The sequence below is a fragment of the Heloderma suspectum genome, chromosome 2 (genome assembly GCF_057233095.1).
Source record: "Heloderma suspectum isolate Gila_16-S chromosome 2, 16-S_ref, whole genome shotgun sequence".
Classification (NCBI taxonomy): domain Eukaryota; kingdom Metazoa; phylum Chordata; class Lepidosauria; order Squamata; family Helodermatidae; genus Heloderma; species Heloderma suspectum.
The window spans coordinates 265,497,354-265,523,636 of NC_139459.1; the positions used below are offsets into that span (position 1 = coordinate 265,497,354).

The 26,283-nt window shown below is 42.3% G+C and overlaps 1 protein-coding gene across 13 annotated transcripts in view; it reads left to right on the forward strand.

The window, feature by feature from the left end:
• Window positions 1-26,283, forward strand: part of CANX (calnexin) — a 67,337-nt gene that overhangs the window by 29,173 nt on the left and 11,881 nt on the right. For 2 of the 13 annotated variants that reach the window (XM_084839102.1, XM_084839106.1), the window contains exons 2-7: window positions 18,017-18,205; window positions 19,031-19,104; window positions 20,083-20,141; window positions 24,040-24,181; window positions 24,740-24,821; window positions 25,448-25,640. In XM_084839102.1, coding sequence (XP_084695228.1) covers window positions 18,020-18,205; window positions 19,031-19,104; window positions 20,083-20,141; window positions 24,040-24,181; window positions 24,740-24,821; window positions 25,448-25,640 — 736 coding nt within the window. In that variant the 5' untranslated portion in view covers window positions 18,017-18,019. The other 11 variants (XM_084839107.1, XM_084839104.1, XM_084839105.1 and 8 more) reach the window with 11 other exon arrangements.

Genomic DNA, 26,283 nt, shown 5'->3' on the forward strand with positions numbered 1-26,283 from the left:
AGCCTGGACTGCCTAGGTTCTTTTGACGCCATTTTTGGGACCTCCATAAGGCGGAAGTGACTTCATCTCTTCATGGATTTCAGCGTAGTTGTGATTGGGCAGGAGCGTGCCCTATCCCCCAACAAAAGGTAGAAGCAATGGCAGGGCTTCCCGGTTCTTCCAACTCGGGTCTTATTTTGTGTGAAAAGGTGTCCTTTAAAAAGTCCTGCTGATGCAACCGTAGTCAGTTGTCGTTATTCCTTATTGCTGGTTGGAGGGCCGTGGCTGTGAGAGAGAGCCTAACGCCCTTGTGAAGTATCCTAGTATCATTATACCCATGCTGTGAGAGGGCACTGAAAGATAATGGTGTACAACAGCCCTGCGGTGTGGTCCAGGTTTATTATCTAATATCCGGGTTTTTTTTCCTGTGCATTTGGGGTGGGGTGTTAGGGAAATGAAAAAGGGGATGGTGCTGGGAGATGAGACTAAACTCAACCTCCCCCTCCTCCTCTCACGGGAGGCCCCCTATTTTCCCTCTGGGGCAGGAAAGCAGCTGAGGGTGATTTTGATGCCAAAAATGACCAACAGGAATAGGTTTTATCGCACAATGTACTAATGACCAACAAGAATGCCTATTGGAAACAATGGGAAATATCTGAAAGCCTATAGGAAATAATGGTAATGTAAGTGCCAATTGACATGACTGGGCTCTGTGGAAATCAGTGCAAGCTACACATTAGAAAGGAGTGGATCCTGAGGGGGAATGGAATGGGTCACAGAGATAGAAATTAAATGGTTTATATTGTTTCTGTTTTATTATGTTCAATGTTAGTTTTGAGGTTTGTTTTAATGTGGTTTTATTATATTCTGCAGGCTGCTTTGGAAAAAAAGTATTTTGAAAGGTGGCTTAAGGGTTAGAAGCCTCTTAAATAAACAAACAGTCCAGGGGCCATGATTGTAATCCAAGGCCTTTATTCCTCTCCCTGGGGCCATCATTCTGCTCTGAAAGTTTTTCATTGTTCTCTCCCATCATTTCTCCCTGTCAATGAGATTAATATAGTTTATTTATTTAAGAGGCTTCTAAACTCCCTTTCAAAATAAAAGTTTTCCAAAGTTGATGGGTGTTGTAGTCCAAAGCATCAGGAGGGTATGGGGTTGGGGAAGACTGTTCTTATTAAGCAGCCCTCTTAGACAGCCTTCCAGTCTGCATCTAATGCTTAATTGGACTAGGAAACCTCATGCTCCATGAACTTGCATTCTGAATACTGCATTTTTCCCCCTACCAAAGTGTCAAATGAAAATTGCTATTGGAAGCCTGGCAGTATGTGTAGTCTGAATTTTATTAGTCTATTGAGAGGAACAGCATGAGGCTTTTGTTCACAGACGAGTCACTGTGCTTCTTTAACTGAAGCAGAAACATGTGAAAAAGGAAACATCTGGAACTGGAGTACAGAATAAGAACAATAGGTAAAATAATAGGGCGTGGTGTTTATTGAACCGGCTCCTTACATGACTATCAGCATATCATATGAAAAATGAGGTTTTGGACACACCCCAGTTATGAAAAAAATTGTAATGATATTTTGTTCAGGTTGTGTACTGTGTTCAGTGATTGTATTCTGCATTTGTGAACAGTGCCATCTGGTGAGAAGGTGGAGTATTCAAGTAGCTAAAAAGAATTTTTTATTTTTCTAATATGCTTGAAATTAACTGTGCTTGAAATTAACAATAGTACAGAAAAGCAAGAACAGAAACATGCCCCCAAACTGGGTAGTAGAACCAATTCAGTGAATCCCTCCAAATATTGAATGGAAAAATGGTAAGGCTATATCAGCCATGTACCTTGGGAACCCTACGGATAACTAGAATCCAGGACATATAGCCCAGTAACAGAAGTCCCTCAGTAGACCTGTAGCTCTCTGGAAAATACAAGTTTACAGGTTGAATTGCTGGCTATGAGAGGCGGGGCTGAAAACTGCCACCCACACACTTGAGGGCCAAGCTAGATGATGTCATTGTGGAGTTCAAATACATTATTATTTCAATATTTAGTATCATAGGGTGCTTTAGAGCATTCTGTGCAGTTCACTTACATTATCTCAATCCCTGCAAGAGCTTATTGGTCAGTATAATTATCCCCATGTTGCAGATAAGAGGCTTGAGGCAGAAAACTAGAGGTTTACCTAAGGTCACCTTGTGATTTTCTGGCTCAACAATACAACCTGGAGTTTCTAGGATAACAGCTCCCACTTGTGGAACACAATTTATTAGGAAGTGTGACCCATGTTGTTGAATTGGATTTACTTTTGCATAAGCATTGCAGTCTTAGCCACGACGTTTATCCCCCTTCTGTCACTAAACAAACAAACCTATTCTGAGATTTTCACAGTTGAAAACAAGAAAGCATATTTTATGAGAAAATGGAGACGTGGCTCATCTTGAGAATCTGCACAATTGGGTAAAATGTAACTGTATAAATCCTGCCAACCATCTTTTGAATTATGATTTGGACAAGGAAAGAGCTGGGAAAATAACAATCAGATTCCACTCAGAGGACATGGTTACAAAAATCCATTTACATGTTTGCTTAACATGGTAAGCTGAACTCGGAAAATTTGCCCCTTACATACTAATATAATTTTATTTAGCTCTGAGATGCAGTTAGTGCAGAGGTGGGAAACCTGTGGCCCTCTAGATAGTCTTGGACTACAAATCCCATCATCCTGGCCATCTGTCATGCTTGCTGAGGATGATATGAGTTGGAGTTCTCCAATATACTGGAGGGCCACAGGTTCCCCACTTCTCTTAGTGCAAATGATACAGATCATATATCACTTGGCTCACTTTAATCCATGGTTACCCCACCCCGTTTACAAAAAATAATTTAAAAAACAGATTAAAGCAATCCTAAACAACCAACAATAACAAAAGCATGATCAGCAATTAAAAGACTCATTTTGTATAATATGGTTGTAACCCTGAATGATAAGGTCTCAAAGCAACATGGGATACAGATCTAAAATGTTCACATTCTGTGGAAAGTTGGAAGGGGATATGGAACAAAGTACTATTCTAATCTATTTCAGCCAATGCATGTGAGAATAGGTTAAAGTGATTTATTTATTATATTGGACCCATTAAAGGTACATAGATGATGTTAATCCTAAGTACTGAAGAGGTTATGATGAGGTTTGGGCTGTTACTACATATGTGGTGAACTTGTGAGATGGTTGAGGGCTACTGGAAACTAGTTTTGGAAGAGCTTAGTGGCTCTTTAAAAGACCTGTTTTAACTAATCCAAAACTGGCTTAACATTCTTTAGGAAAACCTACAGAAACATTGTGAGGTTTGCCATGCCGACTGCAAGTCTGGAAATACCTTCACATTGGAAGAATCACCATATGCTAGACATTAAGGGCACAATCCTATGGCTGCTAAGACAGCAGCTAGATGGCCATAGGATTGGTTGGTTCCCGGGAAATTACCTCGGAGCCCGCATTCCAAGGTTGGTTCCTGGAGAACTGCTCTGCACCCCCTCCCCCGCCGCCTCTTAGGCAGCGCAGCTTGGCTCAGTGCTTGGAGGAGCAATGCAAAGCTGGGAAAATGGGGTGTTCCTGGGGGCAGGGGGGGCAGAAGTGCCAGTACAATACTTCCTATGTGTGGTCCCGCCTCCCCACCCCACACTCTTGAGGTTCCACGGCTAAACAGCCAAAGTCAGCTGTCTAGCTGCGACTCCAGGGCAGCTGGAGCTCGGAGGAGATGCGCTCCTCACTGCTCGTCCCACCCTGCAGTGGGTAGGGTGAGTTTGGAGGCGGCTGTCTACCCTCATAGGATTGCTCTCTAAGTGATGGCATAGGCTCTGGAAATTAGCTTTAGAATGCAATCAATCCTCTACGTTTACTCAGGAAAAGGTCCTACAGCACTGGGAGTTGTAGGACTTTTTTCTGTCTAAACAGCAGAGGATTGCACCCTTAGCAGATAAGCTAACAAAACAAATTCATGCCTCCACTGGACAAACTGGTATCCATTTATCAGGGCCAACTGAAAACATTTTGCTGCCTGAGGTTAGGAACAAACTGGCACCCCCTCCCATTCTATGTACAACTGAACTGCCAGTTGAATTTTTCTTCAACACTGACAATGGGACAGCATCCTCTACCACACCTGAAGGTAGATTAGTGTAGGGGCTGCTGGGCAGGCCACATGGCATGTAATTCTCTCCCCCCAACACCTTGCTGCAGCCTCCCAACATTTGCTGTCTGAGGGAATTACCTCACTTTGCGTAATGGTAGAGCCAGTCCCGCTATTCATAGCTTATGTCCTCCAACACTTAACCTGTCTACATATTACTAAAACTTCTGAGTTAATGTGGTCAGATATTCAGTCTTCATAGGATTATACTAGAGCAGCAATTGAAGTAGAAAAATAGTTATACCTCCTGGATGTTTATTGCTATTGCTGTATTTCTGCCCTCTTTGTTATATTACATTGGCTTTGTCTATATTATCCTGCTAGTATGTTTACAGAGTTTTAAATTTTATTTTCCCCACTTATAGTTACATAGAATCATAGGGTTGGAAGGGGCCTACATGACCATCGAGTCCAACCCCCTGCTCAATGCAGACATTTATGAATCAATAAAAAGATGATTAAAAAACAATTGAAAGACAGAAGTGGCAGGTAGAACAGCCCATCCACAAAATAATATGTCATATTTTCGTGTATATGTGCAGAATGCAGGAGTGAGGTTTTGTTTTGGAATTTGGTTGCTCATCTCAGCCCTCTCATGAAACCAAAAGATCCAGCGCAATACGCTCCCTATAGTCAATAATTTCTTGCATCTCCCATTTTCTCTTCAACTTTACCAGGTTCCTATGCACCATCAGACTCATGTATCAGTTTTTCTTGGGTTCACGGGATTTTACAATTGCTCCATCGGTAGCAGGCCGCACACCTATGTAAAGTGAAATAACACGCTATTCTCATTGCTGCCACTACTCGCACAGTTCTTTCCACTTTATACAAAGAAGCGCTCTATGCCCTTGCCCATAGAAATGTCGGATGCGCCTTATTCAGAAACATGACCCTTGCTAGGTCTCTCTTCAAGGGGGATAACTTATGTGTTTCACAACAGAGAGACCAAGGTTCCTGCCATTTGCTGATTCCCCAAGCAAGCCCTTGGATCGTCCGTTTATGAAGTCCAATGTCACTTTAAGAATGAATTGGATTCCTCTTGATTCAAACACCGCCTTCTCAGACTTGCCTGCCAATCCGCAGGCGCTTCCCTCCTAGACCATCAGCCAATGGAGGCGCTCCACGAAGGGCAGCGCCGTAGGGACGTGGCTTGAGGCGAGAGCAACGGTAAGTGACAGCGTCGCCTAGCCAATGGCACGCAGAGATGAATCCAGGGGCGGGAAGTCAGCGCCCGCCTGAATCAATGGGGTAGGAAGTATCCGAGCGTTAGAGGCGGAGCTCGTGCTAGGTAGATAGGCGGCGAGTGGGTGGCGGTGCTCTAGAAGGGGCACGTGATAGGAGACGCTGGGGCTGTCCGGAGTGCTTTGGCGGGTGGGGTGTGTGGTGAGGTGAGTGTTCCACTCCCCCCACCTCCCTTTTGACCTGAACGAGAGGAGAGAACAGACGCCTCCGGGCAGGGGTCTCTCTCTTTCGCGCGCGGGGCATACTGGGATTCTGGAGGTGGCGAAGGGGGGCGTCTTGGCCAAGTCGCGGGCAGGGGGAGAGTGGGTGGTGTATATGGGGGACTGGCGGTGAATTGCGCTGATGCATGGGGTGGGTGAAGGAGGCCGAATGGTGAGATGCGTGAGGGGTTAGATGAGAACGTGGGACGGTGGGGGGGGGAGTAAGAAGGCCTAAGGTGTAACGTGTGTGTGTGTGTGGGGGGGTGTTGATGCGTTTGGTTCGCAAGGTCGGAATGGGGTGATCCTTTTTTTCTTCTGACAAGCGTAGTCAGGGTCACTTGTACTTCGGGTTCCGGGTGAGCTGCGTAGGCCCCTTGGGGTTGGGGGGAGGCAGCGAGGATACATCATGGGTGGGGAAAGCGGGCCTTTAGTGTTCAGGCATGCGGACCGATGTGGTAACGTTGCAGATCTATTGGCGAGCAGTACATCCATGGTATGACTAATCAGTATTTGGAATGAGTGTCTGATCGCTTCTAGAGGCTTAGAGATTCATACCTTTTGTGTTGGGGGAGGGGATATTGATATAAGTCGAAGGACCCTATAAGTGATTGTATCGTATAGGGAACTTACCCTAAACTGAAAGGAAGATCAAGAAATGCGTGGCTATGGAGTAGGAAGCACGGCCTCGTGCACAAGAGTTATTCCTGCCCCTGTTGAGTTTAAAAATATGTGTGACTTTGTGCAAGACGTATGTTGTTTTGCTGTTTCAGATGAGGAAAGAACAAGAATATGACCGAACGTAGCGCAGGTAGATTAATAGAGTGTATGTGTAATCCAGGGTGACATTGCTGTATGTAGAAGGGGAGTTCACACAGTTAATTGCTGTATGAAATACATGGTTTTGTTGTGGATACTTGGAATTAGCACTAAAATAGGTTCATTAATTAAACTAATTCTGTAACGTGCCAGGGTATTAAAACTGGGCTCCTTGGATATGTAGCTCTGAAAATAATTGAAGGAAACATGCAACATAAAATAATTGAAGCAAACATGAAATATGACTTAAGACTGTCTTGAACTTAATCTAGACTATTAGCAAAGGGTGTGTGAGTTGAAAAACTTACTGGAATTAGGTAGTTCAGGAAGATAAGTCTGAAGTCATCTCTGGTGTGAAGAAGGAAGTGATAATATAGCCATGTGCCAGTATAAGAGAACAAAGATAAACCCAACATGAGTAGTGAACATGAATAGTGTCATGAACATGAATAGTGTCATAAACTGTGCAGGCCTTGAACTTCAAATAGATAACACACGCACAAGAATGAGGAAATACTTATCAATATACTTAGAAGTATCAGCTTACTGAAAACGTACATTTTATACTTGTGCTTAATTGGAATACTACATTTCTCCCCTTCTGTTGCTAATGTTAGATGTTTTCCTGTATGCAGACCTGAGGCAGAGATACCTGATAGCAGCAAAAAGGATAAAATATGACATGGAGGGACTCTAAAAGTCCTTAACAAGTTACCTTTGTATTTTTATAAAAAAATACAGTTCTACACGATACTGCAGAAAGGCTTTTAATCCACAGTCAACTGAACTGTGAAAGGAGCCTGAATTCCTCACAGCAGTTAAGGTTTTAGGGGATATTACTTATTTATGATTCTTAGGCATGTTTGACACCTTTCTTGTCAAAAGTAGTAACAACTACATGTTTCTAACATGTTTTGTGTACGGTTACATTGAACTGGAACTGGCAAAACTCTCTACATGTACTTCAGGGATTCCTTTAAGCATGATTGATTGCTTTTATTTGGTATGGGCTTAAGTAGCTACTGGGTGTGGTGTCCTAAAATAACTGAAAGCTGGTTTGTATGAAGAGTGGCATGCATTGCGCTTCTATGCATGTTTATTCAGAAGTGCATCCCACTGTGTTTAATGGGGCTGACTCCCTAGTAAGTGTGTTTAGGATTGCAACCCTGGTGTAGGAGATTATAGTAAGGTTTCCAGATCAACATTACTTAAGAGAGACAGAGGCACATTCTGTAGAGGACCAGAAAGTAGTTTAATGCAAGGGACATATTATAACTAGCAGCACCAGACACAGAAGATTTAAAGCCTTATTCAGTATCGCCTAGTAGGAGTGACTTGCAAAAATGTCAGGTTTTCCCCAAAACTATATTTATATCTAGCTGTAGCACCATTTGATATATTTTTAATAGAAATGTAGTAGCTTTAAGTGTTTGTAGCCCAAGGCCAGGTGAACAGGCATATGCAAGACCTGCAAAAAGTAGGAATGGAAATGAGCATGGTTTTAAGGTAGTTGCTGCTCAATATTTAGCACATGGTCTTAAACCGGGAAAGTTCTTGGTGCAATTCTCACCTCTACCATGAACTGGCTAGGTGACTTTACCCAAGCCATTTTTGTTTCATCCATCCCCCATCTGCCCAGTGCAGGTGTTACAGACCCACCTTACATGTCCATTGTAAGAATTAGCATGTGTGTCTATGTGAAACACACTCTAAAGTGTTTATATAAGCATTTATAGAAGTGCAATTGAAAGAAGCTTGCTAACCTTGCTGAATTTTAAATTCATTTTTTCTTCAAGGGAAGTGAGTTTCAGTTTCATAATGGAACTATTTTTCATATTTGCAGCTGCCTTTCATCTCCCTATCTTCAGCATTTGATGTAATCTGGTCATCTTTGAGGATGGAATACTTTCGATGAGAGAATATAGGACAAACTTCTAGATACAATAGAAAGCTTCTTACACTGCAATAAATTCTGTGGAGTTCAATAGGGCTTACTACGAGGCAAGTGGTTGTAGGATTGGAGCCCAGGTGTTCATTTCTTCAGAGTTCCTATAATCTGGAGATATGTCCATCAATACTGTTAAAATCAGCTCAGAAAACCTGCAATTTGTGCCATATTTTAGGATTTTTTCCAGTTATGAGAAATCACTTCTGTTGGGAGACTTTCTGTGTAACCTATATTGAAATGTGTTAATTTGATTCCGTCTCTCGTAACTTGAAGAAAACTGGTACAGTTTTGCTAAGAAAAAGTTTCTGGTATAGAGGATGGTACAGAACGCTATGGAGGCTGTGGTGTGTGCAGTGAATTTAGTACTTATATTGACTAATAAAATAGCTGAATTGTTAACTTACAAACCATGAGGTAAAATCTGATTGAACAATGCAGGGGAAGGCTAGAGAGATGCCATTTCTGGTGGGATATTTGTTTGCTTTGATGCTAAGTACAGCAGGGGCTCTGATATTCAGGTGTTCTGTAGGGAGCCAGTGTGTACAACTTGATTAGCATAAAGAAATAATGCTTAATATACTTAAACGTGTAATTGTAATGTAAAATAATGAGATATTCCTAGCAATGTAACCTTGAAAATAATGTTTCAGTGGGTGAATCCCCCACTTGGTTCTATTGCCTGCCTGCATTTGCCCTCCCCCTCCCCCTCCCCCTCCCCCTCCCCCTCCCCGTGTTCCCTTTCCTTTCTTGCCCTCCTTCCTAAAAGACAGCAAGGGGGCAGCTGCTATTAGTGATATGCAAATGTTCCATGATGCAGTTCCAGTGGCAGCTGCTCGCTATCATCCCAAGAATAGGGCTAGAGGAAGAACAAACCTGGAAGGAAGAATAAAGGCTGGGGCTACCACCTCCACAACACACTGCTGACCTGAGGATTGTGTTATGGAAGCCCTCCATGCCACCTCAAAAATGCAGCCTGGTCTTCAAAAGAACATGTGAATGTCCCCCTGTTTGTAAGAGAGAAATGGAACTGTGACAGAGTTACAAAGGCTGTGTATAGAACTGTCTTGCCTCAGGCAATTTTACTTGTGCTGGACAGCCAGGCAAGTGATTATTTGCAAGCTTATAGTGATGTGGGTTGTGGCACAGAACTGCAGTTGTACACTAAGTAGTAACCAAAGTTACCCAGCTTATGAACCAGTGTAGTAACTTAGTCCATTAACTTCTTAGCAAAGAAGACACAAATCGGAGGTAGTTGTGATGGTCTGCTAGAAAAAAAATCAAAGTAATAGTAGGGTAATATCATGTTTAGGACCTGTTAAAATGTTACAAAATATAGTGAATAATAAACTGACCAGCCACAGTTTTTATTGGTATTCTGTTTTTAAAAGAACAATTTTAATATGCTGTTTAAGTTCTTTTTATGTTTTTTATTATTTTACCTTTTCACCACTGTGGAATCTGTTTTAGGTGTGGAGCAGTATACAAATGTTGTAAAATAAATAAATAAATAAAATATTGATAACTGCACATAACTGAGAAAGCTAGAAAAAAATCTACTGGTTAGCCCAGTTCAGTCTGTGTATCCTCTGTAACCCTATGTGAGGGATGAGTCTACACTAGTGATGGGTCAAATCCAACCAGTGAAATTATTTTATCAGGTTCTTGCTACTGTACCACAGGTGAAAGTTGCAGGCAAGTTCACTTTAATTTGCATCTCCTTACATTTCATATGTATCGCTGCAACCAGTTGGAGACTACTGTAAAGCCTAATCACCATGTAGTATAACAAATTAGATTTCTGACCTCTAGCACACTGAAAAATATAGACCATCAAGAATTTAGAATTGGTCATATCTGTTTTAGGTTTTGGTGTAATTGAAAACAACTTTAGTTCATGTTTTTGTCAGTCTCCTCAAACAAAATGCCCATATAGATATTATTATCTTTTGCCATATTGCAGGTCCTTCAGCTTTTTGTGTAGACATTCTAGCATCAAACTCACTGCTAAGCGGTAATTCATCATTAACTCATTTTTCAGATCAACCCTGTGTATGTTTTCTTGGAAATGAGTTGCAGTGAGTTCAGTGGGACAATCCAAGCATGTATGCATTGTTGTTGTTGTTGTTCAGTCGTTCAGTCGTGTCCGACTCTTCGTGACCCCATGGACCATAGCACGCCAGGCCTTCCTGTCCTGCGCTCTCTCCCGGAGCGTGCTCAAGTTCATATTCATTGCATCCGTGATGCTATCTAGCCATCTCATCCTCTGTCGTCCCCTTCTCCTTTTGCCTTCAGTCTTTCCCAGCATCAGGGTCTTTTCCAGGGAGTTTTCTCTTCGCATTAGGTGGCCAAAATATTGGAGCTTCAGCTTCATTATCTGTCCTTCCAATGAGCACTCAGGGTTGATTTCCTTTAGGATGGACTGATTTGACCTCCTTGCAGTCCAGGGGACTCGTAAGAGTCTTCTCCAGCACCACAGTTCGAAAGCATCAATTCTTCGGCGCTCAGCCTTCCTTATAGTCCAGCTCTCACAGCCATACATTACTACTGGGAAAACCATAGCTTTGATTAGACGGACCTTTGTTGGCAAGGTGATGTCTCTGCTTCTTACTATGCTGTCTAGGTTGGCCATAGCTTTCCTCCCAAGGAGCAAGCGTCTTTTAATTTCATGGCTACAGTCACCGTCTGCGGTGATCTTGGAGCCCAAGAAAGTAAAATCTGTCACTGCTTCCATTTCTTCCCCTTCTATATGCCAGGAAGTGATGGGGCCAGATGCCATGATCTTCGTTTTTTTAATGTTGAGTTTCAAACCAGCTTTTGCACTCTCCTCTTTCACCCTCAACAAGAGGCTCTTGAGATCCTCTTCGCTTTCTGCCATTAGGGTGGTATCGTCTGCATATCGGAGGTCGTTGATAATTCTCCCAGCAATCTTAATTCCGACCTCTGATTCATCCAACCCGGCATTTCTCATGATGTACTCTGCATATAAGTTAAATAAGCAGGGTGACAATATGCAGCCTTGTCGTATGCATAGGATTAGTAAAAACGTTTTGGAGGGAGATGGGATGGATTGACTCTTGCTGATGGATTTCCCCTGCTGTTCTGTGTTAAACAGTATAACAAGGTCTGTGAAAATTAAATCTCATGTTAGAGTACAATTTTTGGACTTTTAAGTATAGAGGGAGGCTGCTTTGGTATTGGTGATAAGTTGTCCTACTTGTGGAATGATAAAATACTGGTAACTGTTACTGAACATCAAACTGGACAGGCAATTTAGGATCAATCCAGATAACATTTTATATAGAATGGAAGTGAAATACCTTACAAATTTCTTCTAGGTCTTAACTTTAAGGGGATTATGAGAAGGTATAGTAGTGGATCGTTAGTTTACACTAGCTGGCTTGGTTGCTTCTGAGATGAACTATAGGGTTAGAGTCTTTCAGTACTTAAAACATGAATACACATCTGTGTTCTAACAGTTTCCAACCAGCTTTGCTTTGACTTGTATAGAGTTTGGCATCTCAGTTTCAGCTTACTGTGATTGAGTCACCATGTACATTGCTTGATCACTCCCACTTGGTTCTTCCAGCCAACGGGGGCGGCTAAACAAACCAGGGGTGGAGAGTCCCTGGCTTGTTTAGTGGAGATTTGCATAACCTGGGGTTTCCCAGTTAGCCATGCTCCTTTTCCCTGGTCCCACCCACTTTCCCCTAACACTGGTAGTTCGGTGGTTTCCCAGCTTTGTGCAGATTTTTCCCTATTCTAAAGGATTGAAATACCTCTCCTAAAGATTAGTTACTTGCGGTAATAGTGTTAACATAAAATATGCTAGTATTTTTTGCTCCTGTCCCTTTTGCCTTTGGCCCCACTCATCACTGGAATGCAGCCCCCAAGAGCGTCTCCAAAATGAAGTTTAGGCCCTCGGGATGAAAGAGATTTTACGCCCCTGTTTTTTGTTTTCAACCAAAAAAAATTTATAACAAGAAAGAAGAGAAGAAAAAAGTGAAGAAAAAAATATATACATACATAGATTATACTCCTGATTTAGGCATCCAAACTGGGAACTCTGGCTTGTATATCCCCCAACAATGCTGAGTCATAAGCCAATAACACACTACTCACGGCATTGAACCTTCCAATGGGTTAACTAAATTAGGGTGTAATCCTGTGGCCACTAGACAGCGTCTAGGTGGCCATAGGATTTTTTGTCTTCTCGGAACTGAGCTCAGTGACAGCGTTTTGAGACTGGTTCCCAGAAATCCGACTCCCTGCCTCCTCATAGGCAGTGTGGTTTGTCCCTGGCTCCATGCTCATCAGAGTAGTGTGGAGCAGCTGAAAAGGAGGCGTTCCTGGGGAGAGGGTGGCAGAAGTGCTGTTATGACGCTTCCTATGTGCAGTCTGCCACCCCACCCTGCTCTGAGGTGGCCTGGCTAGACAGCTGAAATCAGCTGTCTAGCCACAAATGCAGGGCAGCCGGAACGTGGAGGAGAAGATCCTGTCTGTGCTCTGTCCACCCATTGGATACTCAGTCCGACTATCCCCATTGGAATGTGCCCTATATGTGTGATACGCATCCTCAGGTAACCAACTATTGTAGTATTTTCAGTAGCTGTGAACTGTTAACATCCAAACCTGAGATAACACTACATATGGTAACAGTTGTTGTTAACATTAAGGTGTTTAATAATGTGCTAGAGATTCCTTAATTTATTTGCAAACATACAGCTCCTCTAATTTTATTATATATATTAAATTTTGTGTGTGTGTGTGTGTATGAAGAGAGTTAGTGGGTGGTAATTGAGGAGGGGAAAGGGGGATTCTGATATAAAGTTAAAAATATTTCAATCAAATGTTAATAACAAAAAACCAGGTAAAACAGTCTATGTAGATGCTTTGCCATCTACATATGTAACCTTAATATCAGTGCTTCTTTTACACAAGTTATATGATAACTGATGTGATGTGTAGCTTTCCATCAAGTTATGCTAGACACCTGGATAACCCACAACTTCTTGGGTGTTGAGTACTCATGTATATTCTCAAATATCCAGTGTTTTCCAAGCTGCATATAGGCTTCCCTAAACAAGTGTAAGATTAGGGAAGGCAAGAATTCTTCCTGGGAGCTCTAGTTCCTTTGGATGCTTTGTTGGATGAGACCAGAGGCCCGTCTCTTTCCAATGTTGGACAAGCAGGTGTCCCTAGGGAGTTTCCATACAGAGCATGAAGGTTACAGCACTCTCCCCAGTATTTGATATTCAGTTGTATACTTCCTCAGAATTGCTTTAGTTCTGTAGGACCTTCTGATACCCTGATGCATGTTATAGTTAGTGACCTAAATTAAATGGTAAAAGCAAATTTATTGTGGCTTTGACACTCACAAAAAGGCTATCTTACCTATTTCTGAAGTTCAGAGATAAGTATGGATCCTTGTGTAACCAAAATGGCACCATCCATCCACACACAAGTTTGTGGTATCAGCAGGCTTGTGAAACTTCAAGATTTGCAGAAGTGCAACAGGTCATTGGGAAAAAATATCTTAAAGGGAGAAGCCCCAAAACAGTCCAATGAGGACTAAACATGCTCTCTTGCCACAGAATGCTGCCCAAGGATGGGGAGATAGAATAGAGTATCCTGGAAGCGCGCATGGCTAGCTGGAACCCTGAACAGGAGCTCTCTACAGTGCAACAAACATGTCATAGAAGGTCTCACTTATTTCTACTAACAGCTGAACATCAATTAGAAGAAGGCGTGTTGCTTACCACTTGAGCAGACTAATTTGCTTTTCTTCTGCAGGGGGCAAATGCGCATCACAGTAGAAAAATGTGTTAAAGCAAAATTTGCTGGAAAGTCTGAGTAACCAGATTTAATCAGCAAGACTGTCCTAGATAGGAAAACAAACACTATGTAATAATATCCACACGTTAAAATATGGAGTATATCAGAATACTTTAAAAAGTCAGAAATCTCCAACCTGCTGTTACCATACCCTGTACTTGGTTTTGGCCGATTTACTGGATCCAGCTGAGCTACATTCTCCTGTAGTATTTAGTTAACTAATAAAAATACTTGCATCGCTCCTAGCCATTGTTGGAAGCCCTCCCCTGATAAATGATTGCCTGATTGAATTCTGTGAAGAGGCAATAGAACTGCAGCCCTAATATTCTATCATGTATGAAACTTGGCTTACTCTGTGAAGGAATGCTGGTTTCTACTGAGGTAAACTTCCATGTCCCAAGTTTTATCTACTATGGACTAGCCCACTAGATTTTCCTAGTAAGCATGTGTTAGGTTTTGTGGATTAAACGTCAGGTTTCTGAGTAGCTGACCTTGCTGAGGATAGTGTGGGAGTAGTGTAACCATTTTATGGTAAATGTTGAATGCTCAGGTTGGGGAAGAAATGTAAAACTGTCAGCATTATCAATTTTCTTTTAACCAGGGTGCCTTAAACCAGGGCTGGGGAATCTCAGGCCCAGGTACCAAGTCCGGCCCTTTGGGTTCTCCAGATGGGTGTGCCCCTGGCCCCACTCCCCTTTCCCCAACCACTGATAGTTTGGTGGTTTCCCAGCTTTTTTGCAGTTTTTCCCCATTCTACGGCACTACTGGTAGTAAGCACTTTAAGCTAAAAAATGGTGGTATTTTTGCCCTGCCCTTTTTGCCTTCAGCCCTACCCACCCCTTAAATATAACTCCCAAGAGCTGCTCTGAAACGGAATTTGTCTCTCTGGCTGAAAGAGTTTCCTAATCCCTGTGGCTTAGACTATGTGCATACTAAAGGTCAGGGCTTTAGCTCATCCCTAACAATTCCAATATCTGTGTGAGTCTCTCCCAAGCATCTTTATATCTATCATATGAACAACTAGGAATTGCAACAGAACGTTGCAGTATGGAGTGCTCCCCAGCCAACCAGCAATATCTTCTTTCACGATACTCCATTCCATCTCCCCAGGTTCTCCCCCCAGTCAAATCGGCATTCTCTGGCCACTGAGCACACTCAGTTCCTATTGGGTGGTTTTTGGAGTGCTCCCTTGGGTTTTTTCTTTAGACATGCGGAAGTACGTTAGACGTGTTGCCCTCCCAAGCCTGCTGATACTAGGGATGTCAGAGAATTCCGCCACGGATCTCGGTAAGGCCGAATGCCAGTGCATTCGGTCCCCCGAACTCCGTGGCAGAATGGCCTGCCACCCCCCCGCCCCCCTGTGGATCCCTCCCGGGACGAGACTTACCTGGGGCGGATGTTCCGGATGGCGGCGGCTCCGGTGGCGGCGGCGGCTGGTCTTCTGACCGGCTGCCGCCGCCATTTGCAGTCTGTTTTTTGTTTTGTTTTTTCCCCCATTTGGAGTAGGCTACGTAAAGACTTGCGTAGCCTATCACATCTGGGTTAAAAAAAACCCAAAAAACGTGTACACAAATGGCGGCGGCTATGGCCGCCGCCATTTGCGTTCCTTATTTTTGGCCGTCTTAGTCTACGTAAATATTTACGTAGACTAAGGTGGTGTAAATAAAGGGGAACGCAAATAGCATCCGCTACGCTATTCGCGTTCCCCTTTCTTGTCTTCGTCTTAGTCTACGTAAATATTTACGTAGACTAAGACGGCCAAAAATAAGGAACGCAAATGGCGGCCATAGCCGCCACCATTTGCGTACGCGTGTTTTTTTTTTTAACCCAGACGTGATAGGCTACGTAAGTCTTTATGTAGCCTATCACGGCTGAATTCAGGGATGCAAACTGCGGCGGCTACAGCCACCGCCATTTGCATCCCTGCTAGCCAGGGGCCGGATGTCCAGCTGCTGGCGGAGCTGGCTGGCGGCTCTGCAGAATCCCCATGGAGCGGAGCCGGCTGGCGAGGATTCCGGGGGGAGGGATGGAGTGCCTCCCCCCCCCCCCAGCGGAACCCGGCGGAGCCAGGTAAGCGTGGTTTCGTACACCTCTAGCTGTTACCTCCCTCTTATGCATGGGTGGTGCTGTTCTGGCTATGTAAGCAACAACACTTGGGCTTAAACATTGAAAACAGAGGTCATGATGTATGTGCGCATACCCAAACACGTGGAAGTAAAGCTTCCATTCTGCAAGCATGGATCTCTTTGCTTGAATGCTGGCCTGTTACGACATATATATTGATAACTTCCTTTTCAGCTAAGATTGGCTCTCAAAACAGTAAAACATTTAAAATTCATAACAAAGATGCAATCTCAGATTCTAGGAGTGTATGTGTGTGTGGCAGACACTTCTGGCCTGTGGAACATAGTCTAGGTTCCAGGCTCTTACCTCTAGAGGGAGGGGACAGGAGGAGCTGAGGTTGGGCTCTGGCTGGCTGATGGTAAAGATACTGACCCCCATAGGTGTATAGCTCATACTCCCAACTTTGACTGTCAGGTGCACAATGTCCTATTTTTCTGAAACATTTTGTGCTACTACATGTTTACCAAATATCTGCTTTCTGGTAGCCCAGAAGTCCCTTAAGCATTCTGGGGTGCATTTTGAAGCTCCTTTTTTGAGATAGAGGTGTACTTGTGTGCCTTCTCCAATCTGAAGGTTGTTTGTCATACTGTTAAATGGCCCTCTTCTCTAGAATCATATTTGAGCTAGTTCAAGGAGTGGGCAAACCCTGAGGAATTGCATGCAATGCTTTTTATATTTTGAAAAGGCTATCCTGGTGCTGCATAGTGCCAGATGATGTATGGGTTAGAATTTGGCTTGCTTGGTTGTGGGTTTTAATATGTAAAAGGGGTACCCTTAATAGTTACAGCAAAGACTAGAAAAAATGCAGAAGGTATCTGAAATGCTTGGATACCAATGGTCAGAGTTTCCACTGGCCTAGAAGTAAGGGCATCCTGTTACTGCCTCTCCATCTCTTCTCCCCATAGAGCAGAGATGGGCACTGAGCAGCCCTTCAGATGTTCTTGGACTGCAACTCCCGTCGTCCCTCACCACTGGCTATGCTGGCTAGGGCAGATGGGAATTGCTGTCCAGCAACATCTGGAGGGCCACACTTTCCCCACCCCTGCCATGGAGTAGAACTGTATGTAGATGTGAGCATTTTGCATCTACCTCAAACAGTGATTTGAGAGCAAAACATAAAAGGGAGGAGAAACAGGATTTCTCATATAATGCAGGGTTTCCTATAGGATAGAATAGCTCCACAAAAACTAGAAAATAGTACTTCAGTTATGAAACCTGGAGAAATGTGTGTGCTTGTTCCTAATACGGCATTCTTGCTGCCAATTCTGACTCATTCGGACTGACTACATTAGCTTTTGCAAGCTTCCTTACAATGACTACCTGTTTGGCTCTAATGCATTTCTCTTCATTATTTCAAGTGAAGAAATGCAGAGATGCTCCTGTGGTATCCATTATGTTACAAAAGTCCTAAATTACGCTGTGTAAATTCTGTATTGGTACGGTAACTACTTTGCCTGACTAAAACTGCTTTCGGCTCATGTCCTTGTTTGCTAAATGTGCTCATCGCCACACATTTATTGCGCGTGGAATGGTTGGAACCTAGTGGCGACGTATGGTGAAAACACAACCATACTAGGGTCTTTGCTAGTGTATGTATATGTTGAATTATGTGGATGGCTCCTTGATTTTGCCGGCATGCTTAGCGTTGTTTTCTGTTGATCTTTCTTTCACGTATGCATAGATCATGAAACAAAAGTGGTTGCTCTATGCAGCGTTGCTGTTAGCTGGAGCCTCCACTGTCCTGGCACATGAAGCGGGTGATCATGATCATGACGACGACGTAATAGATATTGAAGATGACCTTGAAGATGGTGTTGAAGAGATAGAAGAGTTGAAGCATGAAGCCAGCACTCCTCCTCCACTCCCAAAGGTTTGCTTGAATACATCATTCCGGTGCCGATCTCCATCAAAGAATCATGCTTAGTATTTTATAAATTCTGTCATTATGAAGATTGGGTCAGGTCTGCAGTTTTTTAATTGTAGTTTATTCTGACCTGGCCGTTGTCTGAGAACTTGGGGGCCAACATGCAATTTGGTGCTTGCTTTTGGCAAGTAGGAGCTGTTCCCTGATAAGATGTGGCAAATGTTAACTACATTCCTGCATCCCTGCTTAAGTTGCTGCATTGTCCAGAGTAGCTTTTGATGTTTAATGCTTGGAGCACTTTATGCAGGTGTATTGAGGTCATTGTTTCCTGTACATGGGAATTTGTGCTTCACTCTAAATCAGTACTGTTTAGAACTGGAAAGTTAACTATGTTGGCTGTGCACATGGCCAACACAACTATGTTGAAAAGCAAACTAGAAATGCACCCTAGCTTTGTGTTGGTTATGTGCTCTGCTCTCTCTTTTGCCTTTTGAACTACTGGATCTTTAAGGCAAAAGGAACGACAGAGTAATATGATGAGTTGCTGGCATAGTGCTGTACAACATTCCCAGCTTGGAAACTGCAACAGGAAGTGGAGCAAGCATATAAGTGATAACCTTCTGAGCAATCATTTGTAAGGCTGTGTTAGACTGAAGAGTTGATTTAATAATAAATACTGCTTTTAATGTTGAAGGAGAATAATTTGGAGTATGGACATACAAACCAAGAGTGTAAATATCAGTTCTGCTTGATCATAAGTAATACGTATCCATTTAAAATATTGTTCAGAATATGAGTTAACAAATTATATTGAACATCCTTCTCCATCAGGTTACCTATACGGCCCCAGTCCCAACAGGAGAAGTTTATTTTGCTGAGAACTTTGATAAAGGAACTTTAGAAGGGTAAGTGTTTGTGTCCAAAGAGGCACTAGTAGATTTACAAGTGTCCAAAGAGGCACTAGTAGATTTACAAGAGAAAAGCTTTGGTTTGAAAACATTTATATCCTTTGTTTGACTTGGTAATGAGATGCTTTTGGATTGTTTTTTATTCTTTTGAACAAGTCAAAATATAATATACTCAGACTTACTTGGCACAAATCAGCAACTAATAACCACCACAATAATTGGGGGGAGTGACCGAAGACAGTCAGAAAAACACAATTAAAACATCAGATGAAACAATGGCCTTCCAGAACGAAAAGGTCTTCAGCCTGGCCTGAAATATCAGGGAGGGAGCCATACTTGATTTCCTGTGCCAAGGGCATTCCAAAGCATGGGCACTGAAACGGTGAATGCCTTATCATGCTTTCCCAGCAAAGCATGCTTTGTTTTAAAATGCATAAATCACAGAGCCAATAACTTGCTTATTAGCAACACGTGATTAAATTGTAAGCTCTTGCACATGTGTCTCAGAGGTTTGAAGCTTGGTAACATTTACATCTACTTAACCTGTTACAAGCCATATTAATCAACTGTTCTTAAATCTGTGGGAGATGCCCGTCTCATCCCACCACTGGGGGAAGTACATTGAGTGGTGACACAAGATAGGGCCTTCTCTCTGGTTGTGCCCTGACTGTAGAATGTCTTTCTCCAAGGTATATGCCTGGCACCAAGCTTTTTATCATATTCGCACCAGGCTAAGGCCTATTTATTCACCTGGGCATTTGAGTGGTTAGCTCTCCTGCTGGCAAATTGGCTTCAGTAGAATTTTATCTTTTATTTTATTGTTAGATGTTTTAATGCAGTTCTCCTTTGTTGTTGTTGTTTAATGAAGGGCAGGATATAAATGGAAATAATACATTCTATAATTGGTGGACAGCTCTTGTTGAACACCTGCTTGCTATCCAATGTCTTCATTTGAACCTTGGTTTTTAATTTTAGATGGGTTATTTCCAAAGCTAAGAAGGACGATACAGATGATGAGATTGCTAAATATGATGGTATGTATAGCATCTTGCTTGGTCTTCATTGTGTGCTGTGAGGAGGGCAAGAAAAAAAAAATCATACTTTGGGGCACTAGCATTGAGCTCATGGATGCCTGCTTTTTTCACCAGCTTTTATTGAAGATAAAATAGCGTCTACATGTAGATAAAATGTCAAAATAGTAATCTTCCTCAAAGTTTTGGTACTTTAGTAGAGCAATCCTATGGCCTTTAGATAGATCTGAGGAGCCATAGAGAGGGGAGGAGACTGGAGAGGCCAGGATATGAGTTATTCTGAAGCCTTTCCAGCCTCCTTCCCTCCCCCTCAGAAGCACCTCAGTTAGACAGGCAGAAAGCCCATCTAGCAAAAAATGCAAGGTGGGAGGACGGGCAGGTGAAGATCACCTCTGCTACTCCTCCCACCCTGCATTGGTTGACTGGGGGCTCACAATCATCAAGGGTGCAACCCATAGGATTGCACCCTAAATTTCTGTAGGTGTATAGTAGAAACACATTCTTGGAGGAAGATTTTAATTGTAGGAGAACTACATTTTATCATGTTTTGTACATGTTGCTAAGCATAATGAAAAAGACATTCATGGGAAATTCATACTGTAAATCTCTAGCGGCTGTACTTGTTCAGAAATGGCAAGATGTTTCTTTTCCAGAAAGATTTTAATGACTTGTCTTTATGTTAGAATGTGGTACGTGTTAGGGCTGTTCACACATAACCCACAATTTGCCACGGTGCATTCCACAGCCTTTTTTAATATTCAGCCCCTTATCTGGGCAATCAGGAGTTGCTACATGACATCTGAACCCAGACTCTGTAGATTAATTGCAGGTTAAACAGCCCACACTTAGCCTAACTACAAATCATAAGTTTTAACTGAGTTATTTAACCCACGATTAACGTAATGGGCCAATTTGCACAATCAAACAAGCCACGGTGGTTTAAATAAGCCACGGTGGCTTGTTTGATTGTGCAGATTGGCCCATTAGGTTGATTGTGGGTTAAATAACTCACAGTTAAAACCTACGATTAGTAGTGGCTTGTTTAAATCGGTGGTGGCTGAGTGGTGGCCACGGTGGCTTGTTTAAATCAGCAGTGTGTGCTGGGTGCCATTAGCCTAATTACAAGGTGCAGCTTGTCATGTCATTCAAACCTGGGTGGCATGGCTTGTTTGAGGCGGAAACATCTCTCACATAATGCAACAGGCCACGGATTATTTGAGGGTTGTTTCCCCCTCAAACAAGTCATACTGCCCAGGTTCTCACGACACAGCAAGCTGCACCTGGGTGGATAATTGAGCTAATGACACCTGGCTGCTGCTACTGATTTAAACAAGCTTGTTTTGAGCATGCAAATAGGTTATAGTGTGTGGGTTCAGACGTCATGTAGCAACCCCCGATCAGAGATGAGAATTTATTCTGGCATAAACTCTTGTAGACTATAGTCTTCTGCATCAGATGCATGAAGTGCTACTGAGAGTTTCAGGCATATATACAGTGGGCAGTAGAACTGTAAAAGTGAAGTTATCGCCAACAAGTTCAATTTTATCACGAGAGGCTTGAATCGGGAGGCGGGGGGGGGGGGGGAGGAGATTTTTTATCACACTACATGTGTAAATTGGCTTACCTAGTCCAGGATGGTTGTGTTATTGGCAGCAACAGCTTTTAATAATGTGATTGTCACTGTTAGTACTTTTCTGCATTTAATTTTCCTCTGACCTCACTACTTACAATTCTTCCCCCCACCCCATCATATGTATTGTATATGTACCTGAAACTCTAGATAACCCTTCATGCATCTGAAGAAGTACACGATAGTCCATGAAGATGCCAGAATAAATGTGTTAATCTCTAAGGTGCCACAAGTCTCTTTGTTATCATTTGTTTGTGTGATCGTGATGTAACAGTATTAATTTTTGTAAGCCATTTTTATTCATTGCAGAGAAAGCAGGTTCTATGTTTGTCTTGCTTACTATATTTATATTCCACTTTTTTTTCAAGGTGTTCAAGGCACTGTACATGGAGTGTGTGTGTCACCTCCATTTCAGCCTCACAGCAACCCTGTGTGATAGGTTAGGCTGAGAAAGAGTAACAGGAGTGGAGGTTCACATGGATCCTAAAATGGCACTACCATCTATCTTTAGTGGCCCTAATGAACATTTACCAGACAAAGAAATGCTGAGCTTTATGATGGTAGCGTGTCGTCAATTAATAGCAAAGAATTGGAAAGCGTCTACAGATCTATCAATAATTGTGTGGTATAACTACCTTTGGAATATTGTGTTAGATGAAAAATTTAACTAAACAGATAAGGGCACAAAGACAACAAAAAGAATCTGACACCTTCCATACAATCTGGTATAAATTCATAGAGTTTATCAACAGACAAGGTTCCCAGAGAAAACCATCATCATGTCATGGACAGATATGGAGAGATACATTTCGATAATTACAAGTGAATCTTAAACCTCGGAAGAACTTCTGTGGATAAATATAGGGTTACTAATACATCAAAACTCCTGTGATCCCAGTTGACTGTAATTGAATTTCCTTTGTAATGTATGTGTTAGAATATTTTTATGTGCTCACTGATTACATTCAAAATATGTGATTAAAACTCAATATAAATATTTTTTTAAAAAAGAGTAATTGGCTCAAGAACACCAGTGAGCTTCATGGCTGTGTGGGAATTTGAAGACCTGGTTTCCCCAATCCTAGTCCAACACTCTAACCACTACATGAAACTGGCTATCCCCTATGATACCAAACAGCAACTTAAATTTATATCCATTGAAATCAGCATCTCACTGATTTCACTAAGACTTGTGACTAAAACTCTTGTTCAGATCTGTATCTTCCATTGCACCAGAGGCCTAGTTCTCAACCTGTGCCTAGATTGCATTATTTCAGAATCCATACCAAAGAAAATCCCTCCACATAGAAACCATTCTAGCCTTATCTCCAACATGCTTGTTTTCCTATGTAGAAGGAATGCTTTTGTATGGAGAAATACTCAGCCATGTGAGCCCCCAGATGCAGTTTAGCCAGCCCAGACACGGGTTTATTGCCTCATTGAGAGCTAGGTCGGAGTCTTGCAAGAACATTTAAACTTATTTGTAATCATTTTACTAGCAAATCTGTTCTATGGATGCTTCCTGCATATTCTTTCTTTCTAGTACTTGATTATCTTCTGAAGGTAGGGTTTTTTTCAATAGGACTATTCTTAGGATCATTTATACAGCAAAAAGTTATGCTAGAATCAATAGTCAGCGTGGCTCTTTCAGTAAATAACCCTTGAGCAGGAGGAATAACCAGAACAGGAATAAAGTTCTCCACATATATTTATCCACATTGACTGTTCCAACAGCACTCACATGTTGCCTGATTTTAGAGTACTTCATGCGTTTCTGATTCTGACAAAGAAATCATCTTGATATGAAGTGGCTCCTAGTAATATAGAAACTTGGTTTAACATTATGGATTGGATCCTAAGTTCCCTTTTGCAAACAAAATTGCTCCTCCTATCTGCAGAAGTGATTCCGCTGAAGGAAGAGAGGTAGGAGGAGATTTTCACCAATTTCCCTTCCTTTCTGTGGCCCCCTGTGCCACTCCATCCCACACACTGTTCCAGAGGGGGCCCCGAACCCTCTGAAGCAGATTTTTGGGTATGGAAGGGGGAATTGGCAAAAATTGTCTCTAGTCTGTTCTGCTGGCAAGAGCATCCTGTGAGATGTGAGTGGAACTTCTGCTGAGGGGATGCTCCCACCGACAGAGCATTAGCATCCAAACCATAGTTGCAAGATTGCAGTTGGGCTACGCTGTGGATGAATCTCCTGAGCAAAAGTAATTCTGTGTTTTATGAAGTTGCCTTTACTCATAAACTGACACATCTTGTTTCTTATAGGCAAGTGGGAAGTGCAGGAAATGAAGGAAAGCAAACTTCCTGGGGATAAAGGGCTTGTGCTGATTTCCCGGGCGAAGCATCATGCAATCTCTGCCAAACTTACCAAGCCTTTTGTCTTTGATACCAAGCCCCTCATTGTACAGTAAGTAGAAGTCGCTTTTTGTGCCCTTTATTTGGCATCTAGTAGTGAAAAAGTACACATAGACATAGACTGAGCACAAGAGCCTCTGTGGGAGTGCACTCAATGTGCTATATACAGGTGTACAAGGAAACAGGCTTTGTTACTGTGCAGCAAAAGCCAGCGATTTGTACAGTTAGTAAAAGCTGCCATTATGTTCTTGTAGGAACCTAGGTCAAAATGTCTTGCTGTCTTTTTCATTATCTGAATACATGTAATACTCAAGCCATGGTTTGACTGTCGAAGACATGTCTTGGGCTCACGCTCCAAGTTAGGCCCTCACTAAACCACAATTCAGTGACATCTGAATTGGGCAAACTGTGGTTTGCCTTCAAGCACAATTTAAAATTGTGGTTTAAGGTGGGTTTCCAAATAATTTGGAGGCAAACCAAAGAGGGTAAGCTCAGCCTTGATGGTCAAACCTTGGTATGGCTGTTATGTGAAATGAGTAATTGTCTTCAGGAAAAGATATGGGTGGGGTTTTTTTGACAATGTATCCTCTTGTGTTCCAAACTCAACTAGGTACGAAGTCAATTTCCAAAGCGGAATTGAATGTGGTGGTGCATATGTGAAGCTGCTTACCAAAAGTCATGAACCGAACCTGGTGAGTGGTGTGCTTTTGTTGCCTCCAAAGCTTTAGCTCCTAATGTTTTGTGTTGGGTTCTTCCCCAATGTTTGCTCACTTGCAAAATGAATGTGTTCAAAGACTAACTGTTGCTGTAAAAGAGTAGGCTGCTAGCCTACACATGTACAGTTGGAGCTGTTTTTAGGTAATCATGAATCATTTTTTTGGTCCACCAAAGGGGGTAAGTACACAGTTTTCACTGAAAACTGATAAACTCCTTGCTTTTTAGACTACCCCAGGCAGCACATTGCATACATTTCTAATGCTAATACCACCGAAAACATCTGTGGATTGGTAGCTTGAATTTCAAATTAATTACACACCTGTGTCTTACCATTTTGTTGTGCTCTGTCACTGGAGTCTTTTGAAACTCCGATTTCCGGAACTGCACTGCTCCTTCTGTAGAAGAGGCATTCTGACAAAGGAAATCTTCAGGTTTAGATGTTTTTATCATTTGTGTTGATTTATCAGCTATAGGAAGGTTTTTAATTTGCTGAATTGAGCAGAAGTAGAATCGAAGTGTTCGTGAGATGTAAACAGGATCTTGTCTTGAAAGTTAATTTATACTATGTTTTTGAAGCACTGTCCGTATGTGTGTTTTAAAGGATCAGTTCCATGACAAGACTCCCTATACAATCATGTTTGGCCCAGACAAATGTGGGGAAGACTATAAATTGCACTTCATCTTCCGGCACAAGAGCCCTAAGACTGGCAAGTATGAGGAGAAGCATGCCAAGCGCCCTGATGCAGATTTGAAGAACTACTTTACTGATAAGAAGACTCATCTGTATACACTGGGTAAAGCAACCACATTTTTGGAGTTTGGATAATTAGGTTTCTAAATACGTGTCTTAAAAAACATAGGATAAAAATAACATAACATAAAATTGACGTCTCTAGCTCGCTGATGAGCAGTATAAGAAACCTGAACTACTATCGCATTGTTGAATTTGAATGAAGTGATCTTTTTAAAATTCTACATCTGATTAGCTATAAAAATAGCTTCTGATTGGTATTTGAAGAAAACAATAGACCAGGGGTGCAGAACCTTAGGCTCATAAATCAAATCTAGCCTACCAGGGGTCCCAGTCTGGCCCTCCAGGGTTACCCAGAAGGTCCTGCCCCTTCCCTTTACAGTCAGTCATTTGGTGATTTCCTGGTGATTGTGACTGTTCCTACAGACAGTCATTTGGTGATTTTTCCATTCTTAAGGGTTAAAATGCCTCTCCTAAGGCTTAGTTACGGGTAGCAATAGCTTTAAACTAAAATATGCTGGTATTTGGGGGTGGGGGTTGCCCCTGCACTGTTTTGTCTTTAGTTCCATCCACCACTGGAATTGGGGAAGTCCCCAAGAGCTTCTCTGAAACTGAATATAATATGGTTGTATACCGCCCCAAGGGCATTTGCCAGTTGAGTGGTTTAAAACTCTTAACAAATAACA